Below are 23,441 nucleotides of genomic sequence, written 5' to 3' on the forward strand. Positions count from 1 at the left end.
CCTGACTACCCAATATTTGAACCAACAGCTAACTCAACCCCGAGGCAATCGGAGGACTTAGCTGAGTCTGAAGAAGTCCAGCGACGCCAACCGGCTCCTCCAGAGGACAGCAGGGACGACTCTGCCAATAATCCAGGGCCGGATGGCCCAGAGGAGGAGCTGGGAGGAACAAACAGTCCCTCCGACCAGCTCGACTCACTCCCAGGGAATGAATTGCGCAGGTCAGAAAGAGTTAGGAGACGCCCTGTCTACCTGCGTGACTACGTGGAAAAATAATATGCAAAAATACTATGTAAATATGGTGAAATGTGTTCTGGGAGGGGAGGAGTGTAATGTATTTGAATTTCAGGAGGGAAATTTGGGCGGGAAAATGCACGTTGCTGATTGGCTGATGCCTCAGACAAAATCCTATTTAAAGAGGGGTTTTTGCCTGTTGGCTTTTGCTGGGATCACAATAAACCAAAGAGCTGTTGTCACTTGTATCGTCTCCTGCCTCTTCATTGCCCGAGCTCAACAAAAACATTCATATGAAATGGACATTTTTATCAGCATTACATCACCTCGATGGCAGGATGTACCCCTTGTTAAAGTTAAAGTCAGCCAAACCTGTCTTTAGGAAACTTCACCTTTTTCTTATGGAAAAGTATAACATTCCTGGATCCTTTTCAACTGACAGAAAATCTTCCCTGCTGAACAATCAACATAACTGCTAAAGACAATTGTTTTAAAGTGCTTTGTAATGTATTTGAATTTCAGGAGGGAAATTTGGGTGGGAAATTGCACGTTGCTGATTGGCTGATGCCTCAGCCAAAATACTATTTAAAGAGGGGTTTTGCCTGTTGGTTTTTGCTGGGATCACAATAAACCAAAGAGCTGTTGTCACTTGTATCGTCTCCTGCCTCATCATTGCCCGAACATAACATGCTTTAAGACTATACTGAGGTAATGTAGAAGAAATTGACCACAGTTTGCAATTTAAATAGAAAAGGAATGGAATGACTGCAGAAACAGAAAATACCTGGGCCTCCATTCCATCATGCCTTCTCCCGTCAGCCAGCACTCAGGCTTCCCTTCCCAGGTCTGAGCTGCAGAGGAGAGAAGCAGAAGCCGGCAGAGGCAAGTTTTTACTTGCTGAGCCAGATCCAGTTCTAACCTTCTTTGCAGCTCCCAGCCCACCTCAGGAACGTGACTGGGGGCGGAGGAGGAAGGAGCAGCGGCAGTAGGCCCTTCCCAAGGACACCGTCTGAGTACAAGAGAGCTCTCCTCAGCTTACGGAAGCCCCTGGACTGCACCAGAAGAGCCCCACTTCCAGGGGCAGGAGGGGGGGGGAGAAACTTCATGCTGGTAAGTAATGGGGAAAAGAAAAGTAGAGGATCTCTCCTTCTTCGTCTAGCCCCGCATAACCTCCTGAATCCAGACTTCCTATTAGCCCAGAAAGAGTCACTGGTTGTCCCTGAGCACAGCTGCAGATTAGGACAGGATAAAAGGAGGACAGGGGCTGCCACAGAGGCTGTTGGGTGGGTGGGTGGGAGGTGAGGAAGAGTGTGTGTGTGTAAGTGTGTGTGTGTGTGTGTGTGTGTGTGTATGTGTGTGTGAGAGAGAGAGAGAGAGAGAGCCTACATGCCGATCTGAGCACAATACCCGATCCCTGGACTTGCCTAGATTGTTCTGGGAGGGCAACATGGATTTCCTCAGCTTGTGAGGGAAATGTGCAAACCTATCAAAAATATGGAACTGCAACTGTGGTGTCCCACTCCCCCCCAAGACCAGAGGAACATCTTGGAAGAAGGATCGTTTTGTTTCCCATCCTGATGACCAATGCTCTTGTGTCCTCTTGCAACAGGGTTAGGTGCTTCTGTGTGCCAGGAACAAAACAGGCAAGAGAGCGGGCTAAGCACAAAGTGAGTCCAAGGTCAGAGTCCCACTAACCTGCTTCCAGCCTTGGTGTTTGATCTCAGAGCATTTCACCCCTGAGGACCATGCTGACTTTTGCTCAGCTGTGTGGCTTGTTCCCTCCTTTCTTTTTCAGAGCCATTCAAGCAGACAGGGGCCTTCCTCTTTAGGCAAGCTTTGGGTGACGCCCCAGTGGGGTACTACTGCAAGGTCTGCATTGGATTAATTTTACACTCTTGCAGCCTAGCCCAAATCTTGGGGTTGGGTGGTACAGAAATGCAATGAACAAACATATTGCCACTACCTTCCTGAGTAGAGGGCAAGTAATTGGCACACCTTCTTCCAAGTCAGAGTCGGCTATCAGCTTCACAGTGAATTTTGCTTCAATTATTTGGGTTTCATGGCAAACACCATCTGGGCTGTTCAACCTTCAGATCTGGCCAGTTCACCACCTGTGTGATTTTGTGCAAACTCTCCCTGCGGGGCACTTTTATATTCTTTCAAAATATCCTAATAGAATTATAAAAGAAATTGAGTATGAAATCTATTTTTTCAACCACTTGCTCTTTTTAAATAGTTTAAAACAAATTGCCCCAGGATAGCACATATTTAATAACCTGAGAACTATAGCTAAAAAAAAGGAGAGGATGTTTTACAATAGTTGGCGAAAGCCTCCCATGCTTGACTTTTCACCAAAGCACTTTGTGTGCAAAGGCCTTGTGTCAGTTCTGTGGAACCGCACTGCACTGAGACGGAGGGAGGCCTGTGGAAACCTCTGGCAACTTGGGTTGCTCAAAGATGCTCCATTTCCACTCCTCCCCCAATTGTCAGGTCAGGTGCAACATAAACTATTTTAATTAATGATGTGCCACTAAAAGACATGAGAAGACCAATTCAAAATTCCACCAACATGGAGCATTTCGACTGAATCATTTGCCTGTTGACTAATGAAGAAAACAATTCTTGCCAAGGAATCCAGAGAAAAACCATTTCCCACTGAGAAAGCTTCTGAGCAACCAGTCAAGAGTGGCAGCACGGAGCTGCATTTGTGATCAACAGCTGGAGAGGCTTTGGCTGTGTCCTCACAATGGTGCAGACTGAAATTAGTCTTTCTTTTTTGAAACAAAAGCTGTAGCAGACTCTAGCCCACTGCCTGGCCTGGTCTCCTAATTAGAGCACTCCTAATCAGAGTGAGGGGCAAAACAGGGCACCCAAACTCTGTCCCAGCTGCTCACGGGTGTGTGTGTGTGTGTGTGTGTGTGTATGTGTCCCTCCCATTTCTCCACCCCACACCTCCCCTAATTGGTTTCACTCCAGTTGCTTATCACTCACCAATCAATTTTTTTCTGATATATATACTTCTGTCCAATACATTTTCATAGTGTCCAGTATATTTATTTGTCTATTTCTAAAATCTTTTCTGAGTGGCCTTTAGCTTAGAAAGGGAATTCCAACGAAATTTATTGAATTCAAAGCTTTATTTATTTATTCATCCATTAATCATATTTATATAAACTGATTAAATAGACGGATGGTCACAGCTCTCTAGGCAGTTCACACAATACATGTAAAGTACAGTACAGCTATGGCCTAGAAGAAGGTGGCATTCAACAGGCATTTGGTTAAAACCAGCCTAGACTGGAAAGAGAGAAGGAAGTGAGAAAGAAATTTAGCATTGCTCCACCTTGATTCTCTTGTGGGGTGGGGCAGGGGAGAGAAGCTCTGCCAGGCTTCCAAGACTATGTTAATAAAGTCCGCTCTGGGAGTTATTATTCACCCACAACTTTGTAGCCTAGTTTGACCTAATCAAAGTTTTTAGACTTTTCTCAGAGGGAAACTCAAATATAACATATTCCACTGACCATCTAGAAAGTTAAGGTAATGTGGATTACTACAATTGCAAATGGGCAGATAAGTGACAATTAAAAATAGCTGCAACTGGCTGACTCTGTTGAATGCCAGAAGATCCAAAGCTATCCACTTCAAGCAAACTGAAAATGACTGCAGAATTGGCCTTTCTCTCTAACATCTGTGCAAGGAAGAACTGTGGAGCAGAAGAGGCCAACTCACTTTGAGTTGTCTGATTTCTTTATCCATTTTTAGACAAAAGTCAAGGGAGGAAAATTAGCTTGTTTGGAACACTGACATTATGCTTGGTTTATTGATAGTTGCCTAAGCTATGCAAAAAGTCCAGGTAAGGAAAATTACAAATGAAGGATTGAAAAGCTTTAATACAATCCAAAGGAAAACAACTCCTCTCTACCTGCTGTTAAAAAAGTTGTCCCTGTTTTTTCAGACAAAGCCATTATGAGGGATTCTGTTCAGATGGTGACCCTGTGGGGAAAACAAGCCCCTCCCCACAGCATCACAGCTATCCTCATCACAGATGACCAGAGAACAATTGTCACAGGGAGTCATGAAGGCCAAGTCTGTCTTTGGGACCTGTTGCCAGACCTCCAGGTGTGAAACGTTTTCCTGTCTCCTTCCAGGGCTTCTCCCAGCACCAGTCTGGTCAGAGGGAAAGCTCCTCAATGAGGACTATTTCTCCCCAGGCAGAATTAGTGATTACTTTTGTGACACCCGAACCCTCTCACAGTTTCATTCTTCTCAGTAGAATGCTATTTTCCATGTATCTGCTCTGTAATCAAGAACATATAATCCATTATTGAAAATCAGTCCTTTTGACCTTGTTATATGATTAATCTTTTGCCCTTGTAGATGTCATCAAGGCAGATGCTTTTGGGGCACACGGCATCAGTGACGTGTTTGGCGAAGGCAAGAGATTTTGAGAAGCAACTGTATGTGGTCAGTGCTACTGAGAACGGGTCAGTCACTCAGCATTTCCCATGACACCTCATTTATGGAAAGTTCTGAGCTGCAGGAAATAGACATGCTGTTTGGGAACAGTAGAGATTGGTGCCTGGTGGCTTTTTTTAAGAGTAATTCGTGCTAAGGTAGGTCAGGACTAGTATGAGTATCTCTGAGATTTCAGGTGAAAAAGGAGGCTAGCTGTAGAAGAGCCCTGGAAGGTGTTTTAATAAAAGAGGAAGGGCCAAGAGGAAAGGGAAGATTGATCTTCTGAAATATAGAGAAAGGATAGGAGCCTTGAGCCATTCTCCAGAAAGACAAGAACCTTCGTGTCACCTGCCTCTGATGTCGGCTGCTAATAGAAGCAAGGTAGCTTGTTCAATGTCTGAGATAAAGCCATTTTCTATGCTTTCTTTAAGACAGCTCATGGGGATGTTGACAGAACTGTTCCACTATAGGTGAGGAAGTTTAAGCCTTAACAATTTAAAACAGTGGATTTCATCATATTTTAATAAAAACTGGTTTCAGTGTAACTTACATCTTACCCACTTCCATCTGCCCTCAAATTTCAAAGTAAATCCCATACTGGATATGTCTGTGTCTGTGTCTCATAGCACACCATCAATAATTGTTTTGGCAGGGAGATGAGCATTTGGGACATCACCAGTGGACGGTGTGTAGAGAATGCAAGGCTTCCATTTCGGCACACAGCCATCTGTGTAAGTAGAACACATCCTTATCTGTATTCTCTTGAGTACCATCTCCTAGCGGCTTCTTCTTATACAGGTCGTGTTGGTGTCTCCAGTAGTTTGATAAAAAATGTTCCAGAGGTGAGAAAGGATTAAACTGAATACAGCCTGGGTTTTATACATACATTTTTTAAAAAATTGAGTAAAGATACAACTAAACAAAGATCTCACCAAATCCTTAGAAGTCCCAGACTTCTGGTAAGCACTAGGGATTCAGGAATGCTTAGATTAAATCTGGCATGCTGTTTCTTTTTTGGGTGGCATTACATCCATTAGCTTCTGTCTAGCACTGTGCTGATTTTGAAGCTGCTGTACTTTCTGCTTTTCCTTCTTTGGCTTTGGAAGGAAGAAACAAACTGGACAAGATCGGGCCACTAACAAAGCATGTAGCTCCTGCTGCCATGGAAATGCAACTGCACACATCTCCAGTTCCTGCTGTGGTCTCTCTTGCAGTGGGGCCATGAGCTGAAGTGAGTCTACCTGCAAGGTGGCTGCAGGTTTGGAACTGGTAGAGAAGCCACTGGTTTCAGACAGAATCTGCAGATAGCTCCAAACAAAGTGCAATGGCCTTGTTTTATTGCACTAACCTGCTTCTGTACTGCAGTGCCTGTTTAAGTGCATCAAATTTAGAATTAGAATTAGAATTAGTATGCTCAATTCAGTCATGTGATTTGCTTGCATCATAGGTGAGAGGCAAAGAGAAGTCTGGCGGCCCCCGGGGGAAGGTCCTTCTCTGTGGGAGCACCTACCCTCTGGAACGAACTTCCCCCCGGTTTACGCCAATTGCCTGACCTTCGGACCTTTCGCCGGGAACTGAAAACTTATTTATTTATCCAAGCGGGACTGGCCTGATTTTTAAACTCTAAATTTTAAATTTTAAATTTTTCAATTGTAATTTTATTGGGTATTTTATATGGTCAATTGGACGGTTTTAATTTCGGCCTTTTATTGAATAAGCTTTTTAATTGTTATTTTAGTGTGTATATTAATTGTTTTAAATGAAGGCTGTACACCGCCCTGAGTCCTTCAGGAGAAGGGCGGTATAGAAGTTTAATTAAATAAATAAATAAATAAAATAAAATAAGTCTGTTTCACTTGTGCATGATCTCTCTGTTTTGTGAACTAAGGATGGTGCATTTTCTTGGTACACTAGCATTTTTCTGCCGAAAGACAGGCAGCTGCAGGAAGAAGTATCTCCTTCGTGCATCTTTGGAACAGCACATAGAAGAGATTGAAATGGGAATAGAAAAGGGTCCATACGGCTCCCTTTATAGTTTGAAACAGCCCAGAATCAAGTCTAGGATGTTACTGTGAGCTGTCCAGATGCATCATCTTGGTCAGCCACTAGAGGGCAGAATGCACTTGGTTTGATCCACGCATCTCTGGGATTGGCATGCTATTTGGTTAAAGGATGTTCCCAGCTAATGTCTGGTAGGACTCAGTCTTGGGATAACAGATGTGCTTCTCAGTGGGGTTGGGTCCTGCCAGCTAATCTCTCTTGCCTTTTTCCTTTTGTACAGTATTACCACAGCTCATTTCGGATGGCAGGAGAGGGCTGGCTGGTCTGTTGTGGGCAGTATAACGACATCCTCATTATTGATGCGAGAACCCTAGTTGTGCTTCACACATTAACCTCTTCTTCCTCTTCAGACTGGATCAGCTGCATGTGTTTAGTGCATTCTCTGAGGATTCAAGGTATATTTGCTGTCAAAAGCATGCAAGTTGGATGCTTCTATGCGAAGTTATCATCCATGCTTATCCATAGATACCATAATATATAGGAGGATTGATGTAAAATTATATTAGTTTACCTGTAATTTCTTTAGTGAGTGGGTGGGCACATGCCTGTTTGGAAATTACAGGAATTGGTCAGAGGTGCAGAATACAGTACTGTACATGGTTGAGGCTGATGGTTTACTCCCAGAAGAGCCTCCCTCCTGCTGGGAAGGAAGCCTGGATTCTGTGGGACCGCTTTTCTATTGGCCACACTTCTTAGGCCCTGGGACACAACAGGACTGCTCGTCCAAGGACAGTTTTGCCCACCCTCGGAACTCTGGGATAGTGAATGAGGGCAGAGCAAGCCTCAATTCTGAAGGCTCTGAACAGGAGCTGCAAGGACCCCAAATCGGTGGATCCACCCACAGACATGAAGCAGGGCACCATGAGGTGCTTCTTGGAGGCTAGGTTTAGGTGCATTGGCAGAGTTTTGGCCCTGCCATGTCATCTCGGACAGGCAAGAGCAGAAGCACCATTTTCCTGCCTGCCATTCCTTGTGCCCCCTGCTTGTGACTTTCCCACAGCCATCCTGTTTCGCTTTTCCAGAGGATTCTTTATTAGCCGTATCTGCAGCAGGAGACCTTAAAGTCTGGGATTTGTCATCTTCAATCAGCAAGATACAGGTGAGAAGCAGCAAAGATCTATATCCTGGGTCAGGTGTCTCTTTCTCTTCAGTCTGGCAGTGCTGATGCAGGAGTGTTAGCAACATCCCTATGAGTGGACATAGAGGGGCCCCAGGTAGTGTTGAAACGTCTGGAAAGTTCTGCATCCAGGCCCCAAACTGAATGCAAAGCAAGATTTCACCTAGAAAGGAGTGATCATATTTAATGTTAAACATGATGGGAAATTAATTTCCTGGACATGACATGGACTTTACGGGGGGGGGGGGGGAAGGTCAGTTTTTTTTAAAAGGTCTGATTCCAATCTGAGACAGATCAGAATAACTAGAAAATAATTTATCTTACAAAGAATTCCTAAGATTCGGTTGCAATTATATTGCTAGCATAAATTTTCTAAAAGAATCCAAATCTTAAAACATGTATATTTCCAAACTAGAAACTATACACAACTTTCAAACTGTCCTAAATCAGATATTGTATGGCTTGTGTTGTAAGACCTCACAATTAGTATATTCTGAAGGAGTACAAAGGGGCATAGGGGTTATTTAAGGAAATGTCATGATGCAAGAACACTCCCCTTTCTCAGAAAAAACGGGAATTTAAGGGAAATATCAGTTAAAGTAGTTTCTGTGCTCTGTAGATACGCCAATATAAAATCTGTCATCAGTCTCAGTCAGTCATATGGGGAAAAGTCAGTGAAGCCTCCCTAGCTTTTGCTATTTGCTTTCTGTGCTTGGTCTTGGGTTTTATTTCACCTAACTTGTGACAGGATAGAGAATGTCCTGGAGGTCTCCTAAAATCCCAAACTGCCCCAAACAAGGCAGCATTGTTTAGATGTTGAAATCTTGTAAGAGAAGTGGCATGGGGACCTTATGCTCCCTTTGCCATCATAGCTTGAGAGCATGCTAAAATACAAGAGAACTGAAAGGGAATAGATTGGAAAAGGAGTTCAAAATACAGTTATCCCTCTGTTCTTTTCATTAAATCTGGTCAGTCGGCTTAGGAAACCAAATGCTGTATTTGGGAGAGGCAAATTCTTCCCTCTTAATCAAATCAATTGACTCCGAGTCAACTTTTACTTTATAGTCCATCTTGCAGTGATGACTGACCATGTTATTTTTCGTTTTTCCATTTCCTCCCCCCCCCCCCCCAAATGACCTTTTCTTTTTCTTTCAATGTGCAGGAGAAGCAAAACATTTTTGAGAGAGAATACCAGCCTCTGGGCTGCACACTCTGCACTGCAATCCGATTTTGCACTTATACGGAGAGGCTTCTCTTAGTTGTATTCTCCAGCTGCTGGAAGGTATTAGTTAAGCAATGCATGCAATATTAGGCACTTCCTACATAAATAACTTTAAGAGCTTATCAAAATGCAGAGGCTGAGTGAAAACTGAAAAATAATCATATACAACTTGTAATAGAGAATTAAGTCATACAAAATTATCATGAATAATGTTTAATAAACCAAATCAGACCAAGCTAATGTTATTGATTTTAACACACATCCATTTCCCCCAATTTGAGAAACTAAATTAAAGCTATACCAGAATGTGAATCTTCATGTTTCATTCCTTTACAGTAATAGATCCAAAGAATTTTCTTGCCTTTGCAAAAGGCATCTTGTTATTCTAGGTGTTCCCTTCCATGATTCTGATAACTTTAGTGATTGAATGAGTTTAATAAATGAACTGTTATGCCCTGAGCTGATGAACTGTCTGGCCATGGTGTTCCTGGTTGTGCCAATGCTTTTCTGCAGTGCACTTGCTGGACAAAAAGATGCCCACCCCCGCCCCACCACTCAGAAATCTTCCAGAAGGCCTTCATTACATCCAGTTTTTCCACTGTTCCAAGATTCCTCACGTGTGTCCTGCTTCCAAATTCACATTGCTCCCATGCTCTGTAACTCCTTCCTGTGATGGGAGGGAAGTGGAGGATGGGACAAGGCTCTGGCCAGAGGAGATAGACAGCTTTAATTCCCCTCTTTATAGCAACAGGGGGTCACCTTTCCCCTTTTTGTCTCTGGCTTCAGGTGTATGATTACTGTGACTTTTGCTTGCTGTGGACTGAGTTTAGCCCAAGCAGCCAGACCTTGGCAGGAGGGGAAATCCTCGCTGCCCATAGGTTGATCATTTGGACAGAAGATGGGCATGGCTACATCTATCAACTGGTGAACAGGTGAGACACACCAAGTGCAAGGGAGTTGGCAGAAGCACCACCTGGAGCGTGTGAAGCTTTTGATGGCAAAACCCTCCACATTTCTAAGATCCTGACTGGGGGACCCTCCCTTTGGCCCAAGGAGCTTTCAGCCAGGCAGGTGCTACCCTTGTTGGCCAAGAGGGCATACTCTTTGGGGCAATTCCCATTAGGAAGTGTTTGCTAACAGCGGAGCATCCGTTCCTATGCATTGTCAGAGGACTGATCCTCCCTCTTCCCATGTCTTTAGTGGCCTTTCACGGAGCATCCAGCCATCCAAAGGAAGGGTGCTGAAAGAAACAGTTCATCCTGTTTTACTCTCTTCTACTGAGGTGCAAGGCAACAAAGTAAGTTGGCTGGGTTTTTAGAGACTTCACTGGGTTTCAATAAATGCAAGCACCATTACCAACCAAAACCCATAAAGCTAGGAATTGAGGGCATTTTATCAAAGGATTTTCAGTTGGCCATTGGAATCTCCATGGATTTCATTGTAGGAAATTAAAGGATTGAAAAATGGCTCCTTGCTTTCTTTCATGCTTCTTTCATCTCTAAATTTGTGTGCTCTAAGCTGAAAATCAACTTATGAGTGACTGAAAGCCACTCTCAGCCTCAGGCTGTTTGAACTGCTAGAGGAATACACATGTGTAAGGGAAGGTGAAGCATCATTGTCATGAATGTGTGCATTTCTTAGACGGCTACACTAATATGCAAAACACACAGAAAAACTGTGTGAAGAGGGAACAAGCAGAAATAATCTGCAAACTGTGAATTGGAACTTGTGGGTGCCCCCCAAAGATGCTGAAGAAGTCGATTATTTGTCAGCTAACATAACTCCTCTTCCGGGATTTTATTTTCAATAGAGTTTTTCTTACATCATGGGCTTCATGAACGAAAGGAAGGAACCCTTTTATAAGATTCTTTATTCTGGACAAGCTTCTGGGAGGATTACTTTATGGCATGTTCCTGATGTGCCTGTTTCAACTCTAGATGGCTCTCCAAAAGGTTAAGATATTTTTTATTTTAGAACTTGCACTGCAAAAGGTGAAAATGGGACCTCCTAGCATAAACTCCAAGACTTACAACTTTGCTTATCTTCTCTATTGTATTCAGAGGCCGATATGGATTTGGATATACATCACTGCTAAATAATATAGGCATTGGGAAGGGAGACAGTACGTAGTACCAATGGCTGGAGAAGGCCATTCAGAGGGGTGTTTGCACTCATGGTCTGCTTATTCTCCATCTAAAGGCTTTTGCCATGCCCAGAACACTAAACTAGAGGGACCCAACTCTCCTCAAGGATATGAACAGGAAGGTGCCATCGCTCGCATCTCATTGTTTTTTCTCCACAGTGATCCCAGTAGCAGCATCCAGAACTCTGCAGGATAACTTTAACATCTACCCTGATCACCCCTGGGGAGCTCCCATCACAGTTTCTACATACATTCCCAGCCTCCAGAAGTTGGTCTGTGGATATAAAGACGGAAGAATTATCACAGTCCCAGCTTTGCATGCTGCGAAGGCCAGACTGTTGGGAGAAGGTTCCGTGCAGAAAGGTGAGCAGCTTTGTATCATCCTTCTTTACTTTACAACAAGGGGGGAGGCATTAGGGTTCCCCCCCTCACCTGAATAAAATCTTCCTCAACTCCTGAGTGCTTCAGGGACATGGCCACTGACTGTTCTTGGCCAGGAGCTCTTTCTCCAGTGCCTCCTCCCTCTCTACCCCTGCAACCTTGGGTTCCCTGGGGGTCCAACTGAGCTTGACCTCTTGGCCCTCAAGAGGCCATGGGGAGCCATTTTATGAACATGACCTCGCCCTCTACCTCCGCCGGGGCTCAGAAAGGCCGCCTCCCGTTCTAGCTGGGTTGATCTGGGAGACCTGTTGCTGGGTTCCCCCTCAGGGAGCATTCTGTACTGCCCACTCCTCTCCCACCTGCTCTCAGGGGCCAGTGGGAGCCCCCACGCAATGCCTGCCTCAGCTGGGGCTCCTGGGCTGCAAAAAGATGGAGGGGGGGGGCCCTGGCAGTACTGGCCACTGCCCGCCCGACTCTCTCTCACAGACGCCGCTGCACCCCACGTGCTGAGTGGCGCCGGCCACAGCAGCGTGACAGCCCTGCTGGTGCTGCCCGGCCGGCCAGCACCCTGCTGGTTGCTCTCTGGGAGCCGGGATTCCTGTGTCATCTGGTGGGACATCTTCACCGGGGAGGCACTGCACCGCTTCGCGCTGGACGCAGGGCCCATTGCCCGCCTGCTCCTCTCGCCGGACAGCTGCAGGGTGAGTTGAAAGGCCCGAGGTGGCTTCCTGGGAACTCAGCCAGGCTTCTGCTCCACTCCAGGAGTTTCGGGGTGGGCAAGAGGGGGCTCTTACCCCGAGTGCAAGTGCCCCAAGGCATAGCCCGACTCGCATAGCCTAACTCTCTTGGGTCCAATCAAGAAAGTCTTCCTTGTCTTGTCTTTGTAGTGGAAAGGTCACAGCCTCGTATGCTGCATGTGTAGCGACCACTCAGTCATTCTTTTGCACGTGCAAGAGCGTGCCTGTCTTATGCGTGCCAGGAAACACCTTTTTCCCGTGACGGCATTACGATGGCACCCCGTGGAGAATCTGCTGGTCGTAGGGTGTGAAAATGATTCAGTCTACGTTTGGGACATTGAAACAGGTGATGGAAGCGAGGCTGCTCCGGCAGCCCCAGGACATCCTTAGGAGCTAGTTGTAGGAAAGGAATGGATGAACTCTCATCTGCCCCTTATTTTTTCTGCTACAATTCCGATGTGTGATTATTAGAGGAAGCATAATTGACCCCGAATAGATCTGCTTTTTGTCTTTCACCCCAAAACCTAGACCTGTTATAAATAGACTGCAGAAATGTGGGTGACAATTAGATAGCAGGGATCTATGCCATCATCAAGAGGCTATCTCAGGTATCAGCTCAGTTAATGACAAGTTTATGGACAAATAGCTATGGACCCTGAATCATTTATCTCTGTCCCAACAGAACCCAGATTTTGCAATAATTGGGGCGGCCACGAGAGGGCAGTGTTTCTTAGCCTTAGAGGAGCTCTACATGTCCTGGTTTGGATTATCAAAGGATCACTGTCTATACTGGATTCTTTTTAAAAATGTGCTTTGAAAAACTGTGGCCTGATCCTGGAGAATGCAGGGAAGGTAAAGCGGAGACCTGCTGCTGTGACCATCCACCTTTCTTTCCCCCTTTGCCTAGGAAGTCTAGAGCGCCACGAAAGTGGGGAGACGGCCAAAGCAATCCTTGCTTCCTGTGAAGATTCTGGTCTTATGGCTGATCCTCTTTATGCAGCCTGGGAAGAAGATGGCCAGCAAGAGAAAGGTCTGGGTAGCTCATTGTCCAGCTCCTCTGCCTTTGGCACTTTTTCCTGCAACAGGCTCGCTCATCAAAGAAGGTCTTTTTGTCGTCAGGTAAATACACAGAAGGAAGCAGTTGTTGGGTGTGTGAATGGAAGTTCCCTTTAGAAGCCTAAAGCCCCATTTCTTCCCCATCCCCTCTGCTGACTCCCCTCTGCTGCCCCCCATCTTTGAAATACCCTTCTAAGGACCGAGAGCTTCCATTGATAGATTTAGCTAAGTCTGGTGTTTGTTCTACATCACCGTAGTCGTGGCTTCATCCATCAGCCTTGAGAAAAAGGCATCCTTTTAATTGCCCAAGTGTAGAAAAATGGGCATATAGTATACTTATTAGCCCCCTCATCCATACAAACTTTTACAGCCTCTCCACCTGCCTGTGCAAAGTCTGGGCATTTTCAGATGTCACGTGCGCCTTCTGCAATTAGTCATATCTTTCTATTGTGTTCTATTAGCCATCCATAAGTTTAGAGGAATGTTTTCAAATGAAAATGAAGTACTCATCAAGAAAAAGCAATTGGAGCTCTTAGTAAGAAAAATGTGTTTAGCAAATAAGAAGATGCCTTGAAAAGGCTCCCTGGCTATTGCTGCTGCCAGCCTGCGTGTGGTTCACATTTGTGTTACGTTTCAAGGGGGTCTCACCTCTTCCCCTCTCCTTCTTTAGGATACACAGGGAGGAAGGTGGGAGGAGAGGGCTTTTTCAGGAAAACATGCAAGTCAGCAGCATCTGCAGGCTTGAGGGAAATAACACAGGAGACCTTCAGGTTTTCCAGCTGTTTGTTCTGGTGCCTGCCTACCTGCTCTTAGAATGGCTGCAAGTCTGCATTTCATAGAGCTAAGATTAAAATGTGCCTTGGGAACAAACTTGTCCTTTCTCTTTGTCTCTTTGCTTGTTTGATCTGTTTACAGGTTAAGGATGGCCAGCTTTGGAATGCTGATTTCTGCCTCATGGAGGCTGAGCCCACATATTGCAGAATTGCTGGAGTCCAAAGGGAAAAATGGGGCTAGGGAAGAAAAGGGATCAAGGGAGGGCTCTTCATTTCAGAAGAGGAAGCATCAGCATGCCTGCTGCCAAGTGGGATGGACCTGCTGGGGGGAGAGAGCCAAGTCCCCTGGGAGAGAGAGGGGAGATCCCTGGACAGACTGTATTTGTGGCCGATGACCACATCCAAATGGCTGTGGATGAACTGAGCCTAGAAATCCCTCTGACCTGTTAAAACTTCTCAAGCTTTTCCTTTATGGCTGTTCCACTACACATTGGAAACATGTTTGTGTCATTCGGTTGTTGCTTTTCAACATTTCTTTACCATAGTGATACATCACTTATTCCTCATGCCTTTCTGTTTGGTGTTTTGCTATTTTCAATAATGGCTTGTTTTATACTTCTTTTCAAAAGTGAATAGAATAGAATAGAATAGAATAGAATAGAATAGAATAGAATAGAATAGAATAGAATAGAATAGAATAGAATTTTTTATTGGCCAAGTGTGATTGGACACACAAGGAATTTGTCTTGGTGCATATGCTCTCAGTGTACATAAAAGAAAAGATACGTTCATCAAGGTACAACATTTACAACACCAATGATGGTCAATATATCAATATAAATCATAAGGATTGCCAGCAACAAAGTTACAGTCATACAGTCATAAGTGGAAAGAGATTGGTGATGGGAACGATGAGAAGATTAATAGTAGTGCAGATTTAGTAAATAGTTTGACAGTGTTGAGGGAATTATTTGTTTAGCAGAGTGATGGCCTTCGGGGGAAAAAACTGTTCTTGTGAAATTTGCATATTTATTGATTACATTCATTGTTACGTGACATCCACCTGAATTGAATATAAATGAATATAAATATTTTGCTATAATTATAATTAATTATAATTGTTGCACTGACTATGGTAACATCAACTAAATTAGTAAAATATTTATCTTTCAGTTAACTACTCTCTGCTGGGCTCAGGGGCCTTTTGCTGTTTGGCCATTGAGGGCAACGTGGGAGAGCATCAGTGTCAACGTGCTCCTTTTTGATTTGGAAAAGCTGATGGAATTGCTCTGCTCCTCTCAGGCCAATGGACTGAAGTCCTCCAATTCCTTCAGTACCATTGACACTTTAAAGAGAGCCAGAAATGCAACAGAGAAAAGGGCATTAATGTTAAAGAGAAACAGAACTTCTGGATCCCTCTCTCCAGTGGATGGGCAAATCAGAGCGGCTAGCGAAGAACAAGACTTTGGGAAGGTGCATACAGGTGGAACCCTGGAACTAAGTGATGGCATCAAAAGACGCAAAAAAGCAAAGAGTTCCAAGAAGATTAAAAGGCAGTCCTCTAGAAAAACCAGCCCAACTGTTGCCACGGAGGCAGCCAAACTCCTTTTGTCTTGTTTTTTCCCCTGGGGTGTGAACAGAGAGTTGGATGGTCTTTGTGTTCAGTATTTAGGTATCTTGAGACTTTTCTCTCCTGTCTCCTTTGGACTGCTTTCAAAAAACTATCTTACTCTGATGTTACCAGGATGGAACAGTGCTAACCCTGAGAGGATGGAAAAGCAGCAGGAGGTAGTCAATCTATTTTCTAGCAAAGTGCTGCATTTACACAGTAAATACTATAGTGTAACCCAAGAGCAAGCAGGCAAGAAGAATGGATGGAAAAATACTGTTACGTCTCCAGAGCAAAGGCTAGTTTTGGCTTATTTGTTGAGCAGGATGTCTTTAGTTCAAAGGATAATTAACAGGCCTTCTGAAAAGACTAGGTAAGACTGAGTCTAGCTTTTTCTGAAATAAAAATTGATGGTTAGAAGAAATGGATGGTTAGAAGAATGGATGGATGAGCAGTTCTTGCCTTTCATAAGTCATTCACACACAATCTAAGATGATGTCTTTGGGGTTCCCTTCTCCCCAGTCAGCTTCTGGCCACCAGGCCTATTCCTCTGAAAGGCCTGAGCTTGCCTGGTTCCTGGGAGAAGGCGGCCTCCGAGGCTTCCTTGTATTGTGTGCCCCACTGTCCCCTTTCACAAAGGAAGATATATATATATCTTCTATGTATATGCTGTCTGTGTTAGGGTCCCTGAGAGACAGATGATCTCTTTGCTTTCAGCCTCATGAAGTGCAACAAATGGAGACCTGCAGCATCTCTGGTCTTGGATGATCTTAACCTAGAGTCTTCTCCACGTGAGTCCACACTGTTTCCTAGGGGTATGTTGTGATGAGAGGAAACCGTCCTTCCCGAAGGAAGATTCAGTGGTGAAAAGAAGCCATAGGTTGCCTCAACCCTTCCAAGCCCTAGTATGTTCAGAGGCGCCAGGTAGCCAAGAGGACCTGAGGAGGACCAAGATCAGTCAGTCTCTCCTTAATTTAATAATTTCAGCACATGGTACAATATGCTATTATTAAACATTATTAAACATTATTAAATAAACTATAATTTCCCCAATATCGTTCACAATAAAGAAATGACCATAAATATAGGCAGGTAAAAAAATTCCAAGACAAATAGAACTCTTGGTGCTGAAAAAATTGTAAAAGAACACTTAAAAATCCTGTGGTGAGATTAATTAGAGGATGTTTAATTTTTACAGGCTTTTGCCTCAGAGCAAAATTAAACTTTTCGTAATGCAATTGTTTACAAAATGTTGTTTTTAAAATTTACCAAGATTTCATTTAAAGTAAATAATTTACTTTATTTATTTGCTCATAGGCCAAAAATAGTAAAAGAAACACCTAGCATAGATGACACTAAACTAAGTGAAAGAAGCTATAAGAGAAAGTAGAAGGGGAAAAGCACATATGTGCCTGTCGGTGGAGGAGGATTAGGAGGAGGGAGACCTATACTCTAGTTCTGCTTTGGAGTGACTTTGTGCCAGTCCCCAATCCTCAACCCTCAGCTGGGAAATCCACAGGCAGCTACCTGCCACCTGCACTGGACCAACCTAGTAGCTTATGGTCAGCATTCCTGTGAAAGGCCCTTCTGTTTTCATTTCATGGGTCACCCTTGAGCAACTGTCAAAGAAAGGGATCCTTTCTAGAGAACATTATATTCTGTAGGAACAAAATCCTAGCTGATACTGTTTCTTCTGCTTCAGACATGTTGAGGTTTCCTGTTTGTGAGGCAGATAATCATTCATTTGTCAAGCTAATTTCTTGCTGGAGAGACCAATCCGTAGAGGTAAGAAATTAACACCATTCCAAGGGCTTAAAATCCCCCCAGGTTTCAGCTGGGGGAACAGTTTTGCAGAAACTGTGGGTCAACAAAGTAGAAGTTAATCCTGAGTGGGGAGCATTTCTTTCCCATGCTGTGGGTCATTTCCTTTGGCACATTGTATAGAATTTTGTATCAAAGTGCCTCAATGTTTATCAGGGTGCCCAGGGGACTGCTCTGGCTGAGCCTTCAGCCTTCCAAATGGAGGGCAGCAGCTAGAAGGGGAGCTGAACAGAAGAGACCATAGCCTGCTGGTTTCTTTCTCTAGACCCCTTCATCTGCAGAAATAACCATGTGGCTGATTCCCATTTCTGAGCAGGCTGCATGTGAGGCCTTGCTGGCTGGCATAGGTGTCAAGACTATTTAATTGTACATATAAATGCTATTAGTGGTAGGAAAAACTTGCAAACAATTCAGGATAAACATTCCCTGCATATAGAAGAAAATATGTGCCCAGCCCTTTCCCTGATGTGCTAACTTGATAAGTGCATGGGATATTTGGGAATATTTCTCCTCCAGCACTTTCCTTCCACCCAGCCTGCAAGTGGGCTGTTGCTGCTAGGACCCCCCAATTAAGCTCTTTTTGCTCCTTCCCTGAACCCCCAAGAATACTCATCCCTTCTGGGGAATGAGTGGGGCAAAGAGTCCTGCAGAATTAAGTCTGTCTCAACAGAAATTTAATTTTCCCTCTGTCTGTGGCAGGTGATGGAGGCCACTCAGGCAACTTTGCTGGCTGAAGTGGAACAGACCATGCAGCAGAAGACCTTGACTGGAGGCTGTGGGCAAACAAATTCTACCAGATGGGGGCCAGAGGGGGCCAAGAACCCCCCTTCACTGGGTACAGCTTTTGATAAATTCACAACAGTGATTTCGGGAGGAAGTGCAGAGTAACCTGAGGCCTATTAGTAAGCCTATCCCTATTAAGTTAAGGAGGCAGAAGAGTGGTGAAATCCATGTTTACGACCCCTGTATTTACTTGCCTCCTGCATTAGGTGAACATTGCCACCCCTCCCACACCAAGTTATATCAAGAACTGCTGCCGGTTGCTCTCAGCCATGACCCCAGAAGGATGCTCAGGCCTTTGTAGGTTTGGGCCTCATCTTCCAGCAATGGTGCTTAAAGAAAGAGACCTCGTGATGGCGCCAGCTTGTGTCCTTGTAGAGTTCTTGCAGAATCCCCCTCCCTCATACAAGGGAATGAAAGGACTGACTAGAGTAACTAGACTTGACCAGAGTTGTCCTTGGTTCTTCTTAGCTATGATTAAGACCTTTGGTCGGAGGCTGTGCTTCAGCTGGTGTCCATTAGAGACATGCTTCAGATTACAGCTCTTTCCTGTAAAGATATACAACTCAATTGAATGCTCTCTCATCCGACACCCACCCGTGGTTGCAGTTGATTCCTCTCACTTTGTCAACGCGTAGCTCTAACATTAGTGGTCAAGTTTTGAAGGAAACGCGTTGGAAAAGCCTGTAGAATTGCAGCTTATTTCACTCCTTGCTTCATGTTGTTTAGCGAAGAACTCCTTAATGCAACAGAAATCAGATTTGCCAAGCATTTTACACAAAATCCAATTGTCCAGGCGCCATATCAGGCTTGTCTCAATCCTTAGGAGGATAGATTTCAATAGGCCATCAGTCAAGCCTCATATGGAAGTCTATATTTGGGATGCCCATGCATGGAATCTGATCCTCTAAAAATGTTCTCTTATTCCATGTACAATGTGTGCTGTGTGGGAGAGATAGTTAAGCATCCACATAAGTGCAGCAGCAGTGCTGGCAAGTTAGTAATAACAGGCCATTCCTGCCGATATTTGTGTGAACATCCCTCATAAACCCCCAAATATCTCTGTAATGGATTACAGTATGGTACGTGCGTAGTCAGGGGAATGATCTCTGTAGTCCTGCCTCTTTTTTTCCCTACTCCCCTGCCATGGGGATTCCAAGAACTGGGGGCTGGAAGGGATCACAAGAATCATCTAGTCCAGCTGTAACCTTATAGGATCCAGCCATGTGCAGCTACTCCAGTGTGAGCTGTTTTCACAGCTACTCTTCTAAATCCTGCTGGAAAACACCAATTTGATGGCATTAGGGAAGAAGACTGCCATTCGCTTTAGGAGTGCTGCTGCATTTGCAAAAAAGTAGGCAAAGAGGTGGGAAACTAAACTCCACTGAGTGGAAGCAACACATGGAAGGGCATTTTTCTTTTAATGTTGACTTGGTTGAATTCATTTTAATCTGCTCAAGATTTGGAAGGTGGGCTTGCTATTGAAAGACTATAATATCTTGTGATTCTTCCCAGATACCATGGGCATGATCAAGTGTGAGAGCTGCATAACCACACCAAATGCTGAAGATGGGGAAGGTTCTACAGAGGAACTGGGGATTTCAGGTGAGGTTCTTTTGATCAGTGGAGCCATCACACCAGCAGGTACCGACAACTGGTTTCAGTAGCTTTTATGCCAGATTTTGGTTGGACATCACGAAAAATTCTATAATTGTAAGAACAATTCAAGTATGGAGTTGACTTCCTTAGAAAATGGTAAACATTCATGGCTGGAGGTATCTAAAGAGAGGCTGGGTGGCCATGGGTCAGAAAATTCTCAGAGAGCAGGTTTGTATCTTTCAAATTAGAATATCAAAAACATAATTCATATTATTACTCAACAGGTGTAAACAAGCCACTTCCTTGGATATCCAAACTGTGTTCCTGCAAGGTGTGTTAGAAGAGTGGTTGAATTTCCCCATGAGAAAAATTGTTGCAGACATAGAATTGTCTCCACTATGCTTGGCTGATGCTGGCGAAAACCTCAGAAAACAAATATATATATATAGGTCTTTGGTTGTTCGGGTTTTCTCCCGCGTAAAATTGGAAGTGTCTTGGCGACTTGGAAGTGTTTCGACGAAGTCTCATTCGTCATCTTCAGGCTTCAGCTTCGTGCTTCTGGGAGCAATATGTGATCGCAGTTGTTTCACACACACACACACACACACACACATATATCACCTGTAAAAGAAAAATGACTTTTGGGATGAAAGAAAATATTAGGAAAAATTATGTGTATCAACAATCCCTTTGACAATTTTTGCTCACAATTGTGAAATTTTGTTTCACTAACTGACTAGTCCATCTTGGTCACCAAATCCCTACATGGATAGAAAATGATATGAAAAGTGAGAGCAGGCAAGCAGGAACCAAAGGTGATAGGGATTAGAATAGAATAGAATAACAGAGTTGGAAGGGACCTTGGAGGTCTTCTAGTCCAACCCCCTGCTTAGCCAGGAAACCCTACACCACTTCAGATAAATGGTTATCCAACATCTTAAAAATTGTCAGTGTTGGAGCATTATGGCCAGTTGCTTTCTGGGATTGAACCCAGCAGAGGATAATTTCCTGATTATAATTGAACACTTGTATTGCCAAGTTAGCCCTTCAAACCTGTGTACTTCTCAAATGTCAATAGTTTGAATGTAGTGACCCTGATGGTTTCTGCACAAGAGTTTTCCTGTATATTCACTCTTAAAAAGATATACTGTACATGTTTCTAAAGAGTCCCTGTGAAAAAGGTTTCAGGTGGGCCATTATCTTGATAGGTTGTAATTAGCCTCAATAAGCTGCTAGTTTGGCTGACTCAGGTCAGGCCTCTATGTTGGCTAGCTTGTGTTCAGTGACCCTGTTCCAAAAGTACATTGTTAGAAAACCCATTATGAACACTGCACACACTCGGGAAAAGTGGCAGTTTTGCAGATTGATGGTGTGATGTTGCCACTTTAGAGAAAAGGATCCATGAATTATTGACATACGAGTTAATGTTGCTTGATTCTCCAATGAGACTGATGCTATTTAATGGCATTTTAAGGTCCTTCTGAGGGAAAGAGAAAACAATAAGAGTCTTACTTCACCTTGGGCAGATGCAAGTTTTCAAATGTTTGATAAACAAGAACTGTATTTATTTTTACTCAATGTATTTGTAATGGAATGTAGCAGGGGAAGAGCTTGTAAAAACCTAGTATAAACACAAAAGTTGTTTAATTTTTTTCAAAAAGCCTAACTACTAACTGCTGCAAGAGGCAAAGCCCTTGGCAGGTTTAAATAAAGCCTGCAGGCCAATTTACTCTGTGGAATGTGCCTAAGGAGGAAACCATATTCACTGAGTAGAGTTTGCACCTGGTGCGAGTTCCAGAGAGAACCGGAAGTGATGCGACTAATCTCCTGGATTATTGAAATTCACTTTACACAGGGGTGAAGGGCCCTACTACTAACTGAAGACTATGCAGCCGAAGACTAAGTCTGAACAGTTGCAAAATATAATAACTCTTGTGTTTGCAGTACACTTTCAACACTATAACACCTTTATTTTGAGAGCTATATTGGTGACCAGTTTGTCTCTGAATGCAGTTCAAGGTACTTATCAAGTCCCATACAGCTTAGGGCCTGAGGATGGTGTTTCTGCCACATCTCTGAAGTTCCCCATCTACCAAGCAGCCTTGTGGGAAGGGGCAATTTTTTTGAAAGATGAGCAATTTAAGAAACGTTAGAATACTCAATGCTTGAATCAATGCTAAGTGTTAAAGCAGCATTGCTTGCATTTGGCTTACTGATAACTAAATACAAGCAAGAATCTTTAAGGCAGGGATTGACTGAGTCCCATCTTTATAGCCAAGTCCGACTAGCTGTAGACTTTACATTTTGACTGCTGATTGGTCTTTAAAGATTAAATGCCAATCAGCAGTCACCAATTTCTAAAGACCGATCAGCAGTCAGGACACCTGGTATAGACAGGAACCCAGTCTGTGAAAGGTGCCAGCCACAGCTGCCAGTGAAATATCAGGAAACCTGTGATATAGACTATGGTTACTAAATTCCAAAGCCCATCAAATACTGGCTGTGAAAGCTTACATCAAGAATCCTATAAGTTTCAAAAAGGCAGGCAGCTCCTTCAGGGACTATGCAAAGAGAAAGCTGGGCAGCTTCTTGGAACTTTCTGAATCCTGGGTTAACCTAAGTGTCTGAGCTGAGCTTTTCAGGCAGCTATTTTTCTTTTTGAGAATTGTCTTGAGTGGAACCCCTCGCTGTTGCTTTAGTTTTCTCCCGTTTCATCCACACTCCCACAGGGGAAAGAAAATGTTTCTGTGTGTCTAGGGATGACCTCCCCTGTGATCTCGGCCTTCCAGGGCTGAATTCCTATAGACCTGTCTTTTGGCTCATGCTAGCGCCACTTAGCAGACTTGCAATGACAGTTGTTAAAATGAATTCAAATGAATTAATAATGATTACCTAATTATTCACGAGTTTCATCGTACTTTAGAAGCCATTTCACAGTGATGCTGAGAGCTAATGACCTCACTTATTTCCTATTGTAAATCAGTTGAGGGGGAAGGAAAACCCAGCCTGAAAAATGAGCACTGGGCTTTATACCCTAATTAGCAAATCACACCAAATGGTGATTATAACAGATCTTCAGTTCTGAACTTCTTGTGTGGTAAAAGTCTTCTCCATAGCATCCTCTTATTTTTTGTCAACCAAGCTGAGATGATTTCTTCATTGAGAAGACAAGACAGTTCCTATTTTTCCATATATCATCCTAAACATTAGCAGAATTGGCAGAAATGATGTAAACTTAGACAGCAAGCAGGGCAAATAAAGAAAACTTGAGCAATAATTCATCAACAAGTGTCTTGAGCAGGTTGACAACGTGACCTTTTGACACCTCCAAGGATTTGCAGGTGGGATGCCTGTAGCACCTCTGTCCTTACTGAACCATGAAGAGTATCAAGAGACAGGAGTCCTCCAGGCAGCAGTGCCCGTTCCAGGTAGTTGTGTTCCCAGTAGAAGGCA

General features: G+C 43.9%; 1 protein-coding gene across 8 annotated transcripts; it reads left to right on the plus strand.

Annotated features, from left to right (window-relative positions):
• Window positions 1-1,049: 1,049 nt before the first annotated feature.
• Window positions 1,050-20,440, plus strand: WDR72 (WD repeat domain 72). 8 transcript variants are annotated; one of them, XM_058156388.1, is made up of 20 exons: window positions 1,052-1,344; window positions 4,190-4,353; window positions 4,612-4,698; window positions 5,342-5,420; window positions 7,101-7,145; window positions 7,773-7,849; window positions 9,030-9,149; window positions 9,876-10,021; window positions 10,290-10,386; window positions 10,900-11,041; window positions 11,392-11,595; window positions 12,100-12,314; window positions 12,501-12,696; window positions 13,258-13,469; window positions 15,353-16,161; window positions 16,506-16,579; window positions 17,491-17,573; window positions 18,309-18,444; window positions 19,905-19,994; window positions 20,273-20,440. In XM_058156388.1, exons 2-20 carry the CDS (start codon window positions 4,201-4,203, stop codon window positions 20,326-20,328), a joined length of 3,021 nt encoding a protein of 1,006 aa, XP_058012371.1. In that variant the 5' UTR covers window positions 1,052-1,344; window positions 4,190-4,200; the 3' UTR covers window positions 20,329-20,440. The 8 variants fall into 8 exon arrangements, 6 of the variants coding, with proteins under 6 accessions (XP_058012375.1, XP_058012371.1, XP_058012369.1 ...); XM_058156386.1 differs by having other exon boundaries at window positions 1,055-1,344; window positions 4,612-4,718; window positions 6,971-7,145; XM_058156387.1 differs by lacking the exon at window positions 4,190-4,353 and having other exon boundaries at window positions 1,055-1,344; window positions 4,612-4,718; window positions 6,971-7,145.
• Window positions 20,441-23,441: the final 3,001 nt, after the last annotated feature.

The sequence above is a fragment of the Ahaetulla prasina genome, chromosome 13 (genome assembly GCF_028640845.1).
Source record: "Ahaetulla prasina isolate Xishuangbanna chromosome 13, ASM2864084v1, whole genome shotgun sequence".
NCBI lineage: Eukaryota > Metazoa > Chordata > Lepidosauria > Squamata > Colubridae > Ahaetulla > Ahaetulla prasina.

What these genes read in the sequence shown, in the direction of transcription:
- WDR72 (XM_058156386.1), top strand. Translation starts at nt 4,201, where the DNA reads ATGAGGGATTCTGTTCAGATGGTGACCCTGTGGGGAAAACAAGCCCCT. An exon ending in GTCAGTGCTACTGAGAACGG is followed by an intron (nt 4,719 to 5,341) that starts GTCAGTCACTCA and finishes TTGTTTTGGCAG; the next exon opens with GGAGATGAGCATTTGGGACA. An exon ending in GGAGAGACCAATCCGTAGAG is followed by an intron (nt 17,574 to 18,308) that starts GTAAGAAATTAA and finishes TGTCTGTGGCAG; the next exon opens with GTGATGGAGGCCACTCAGGC.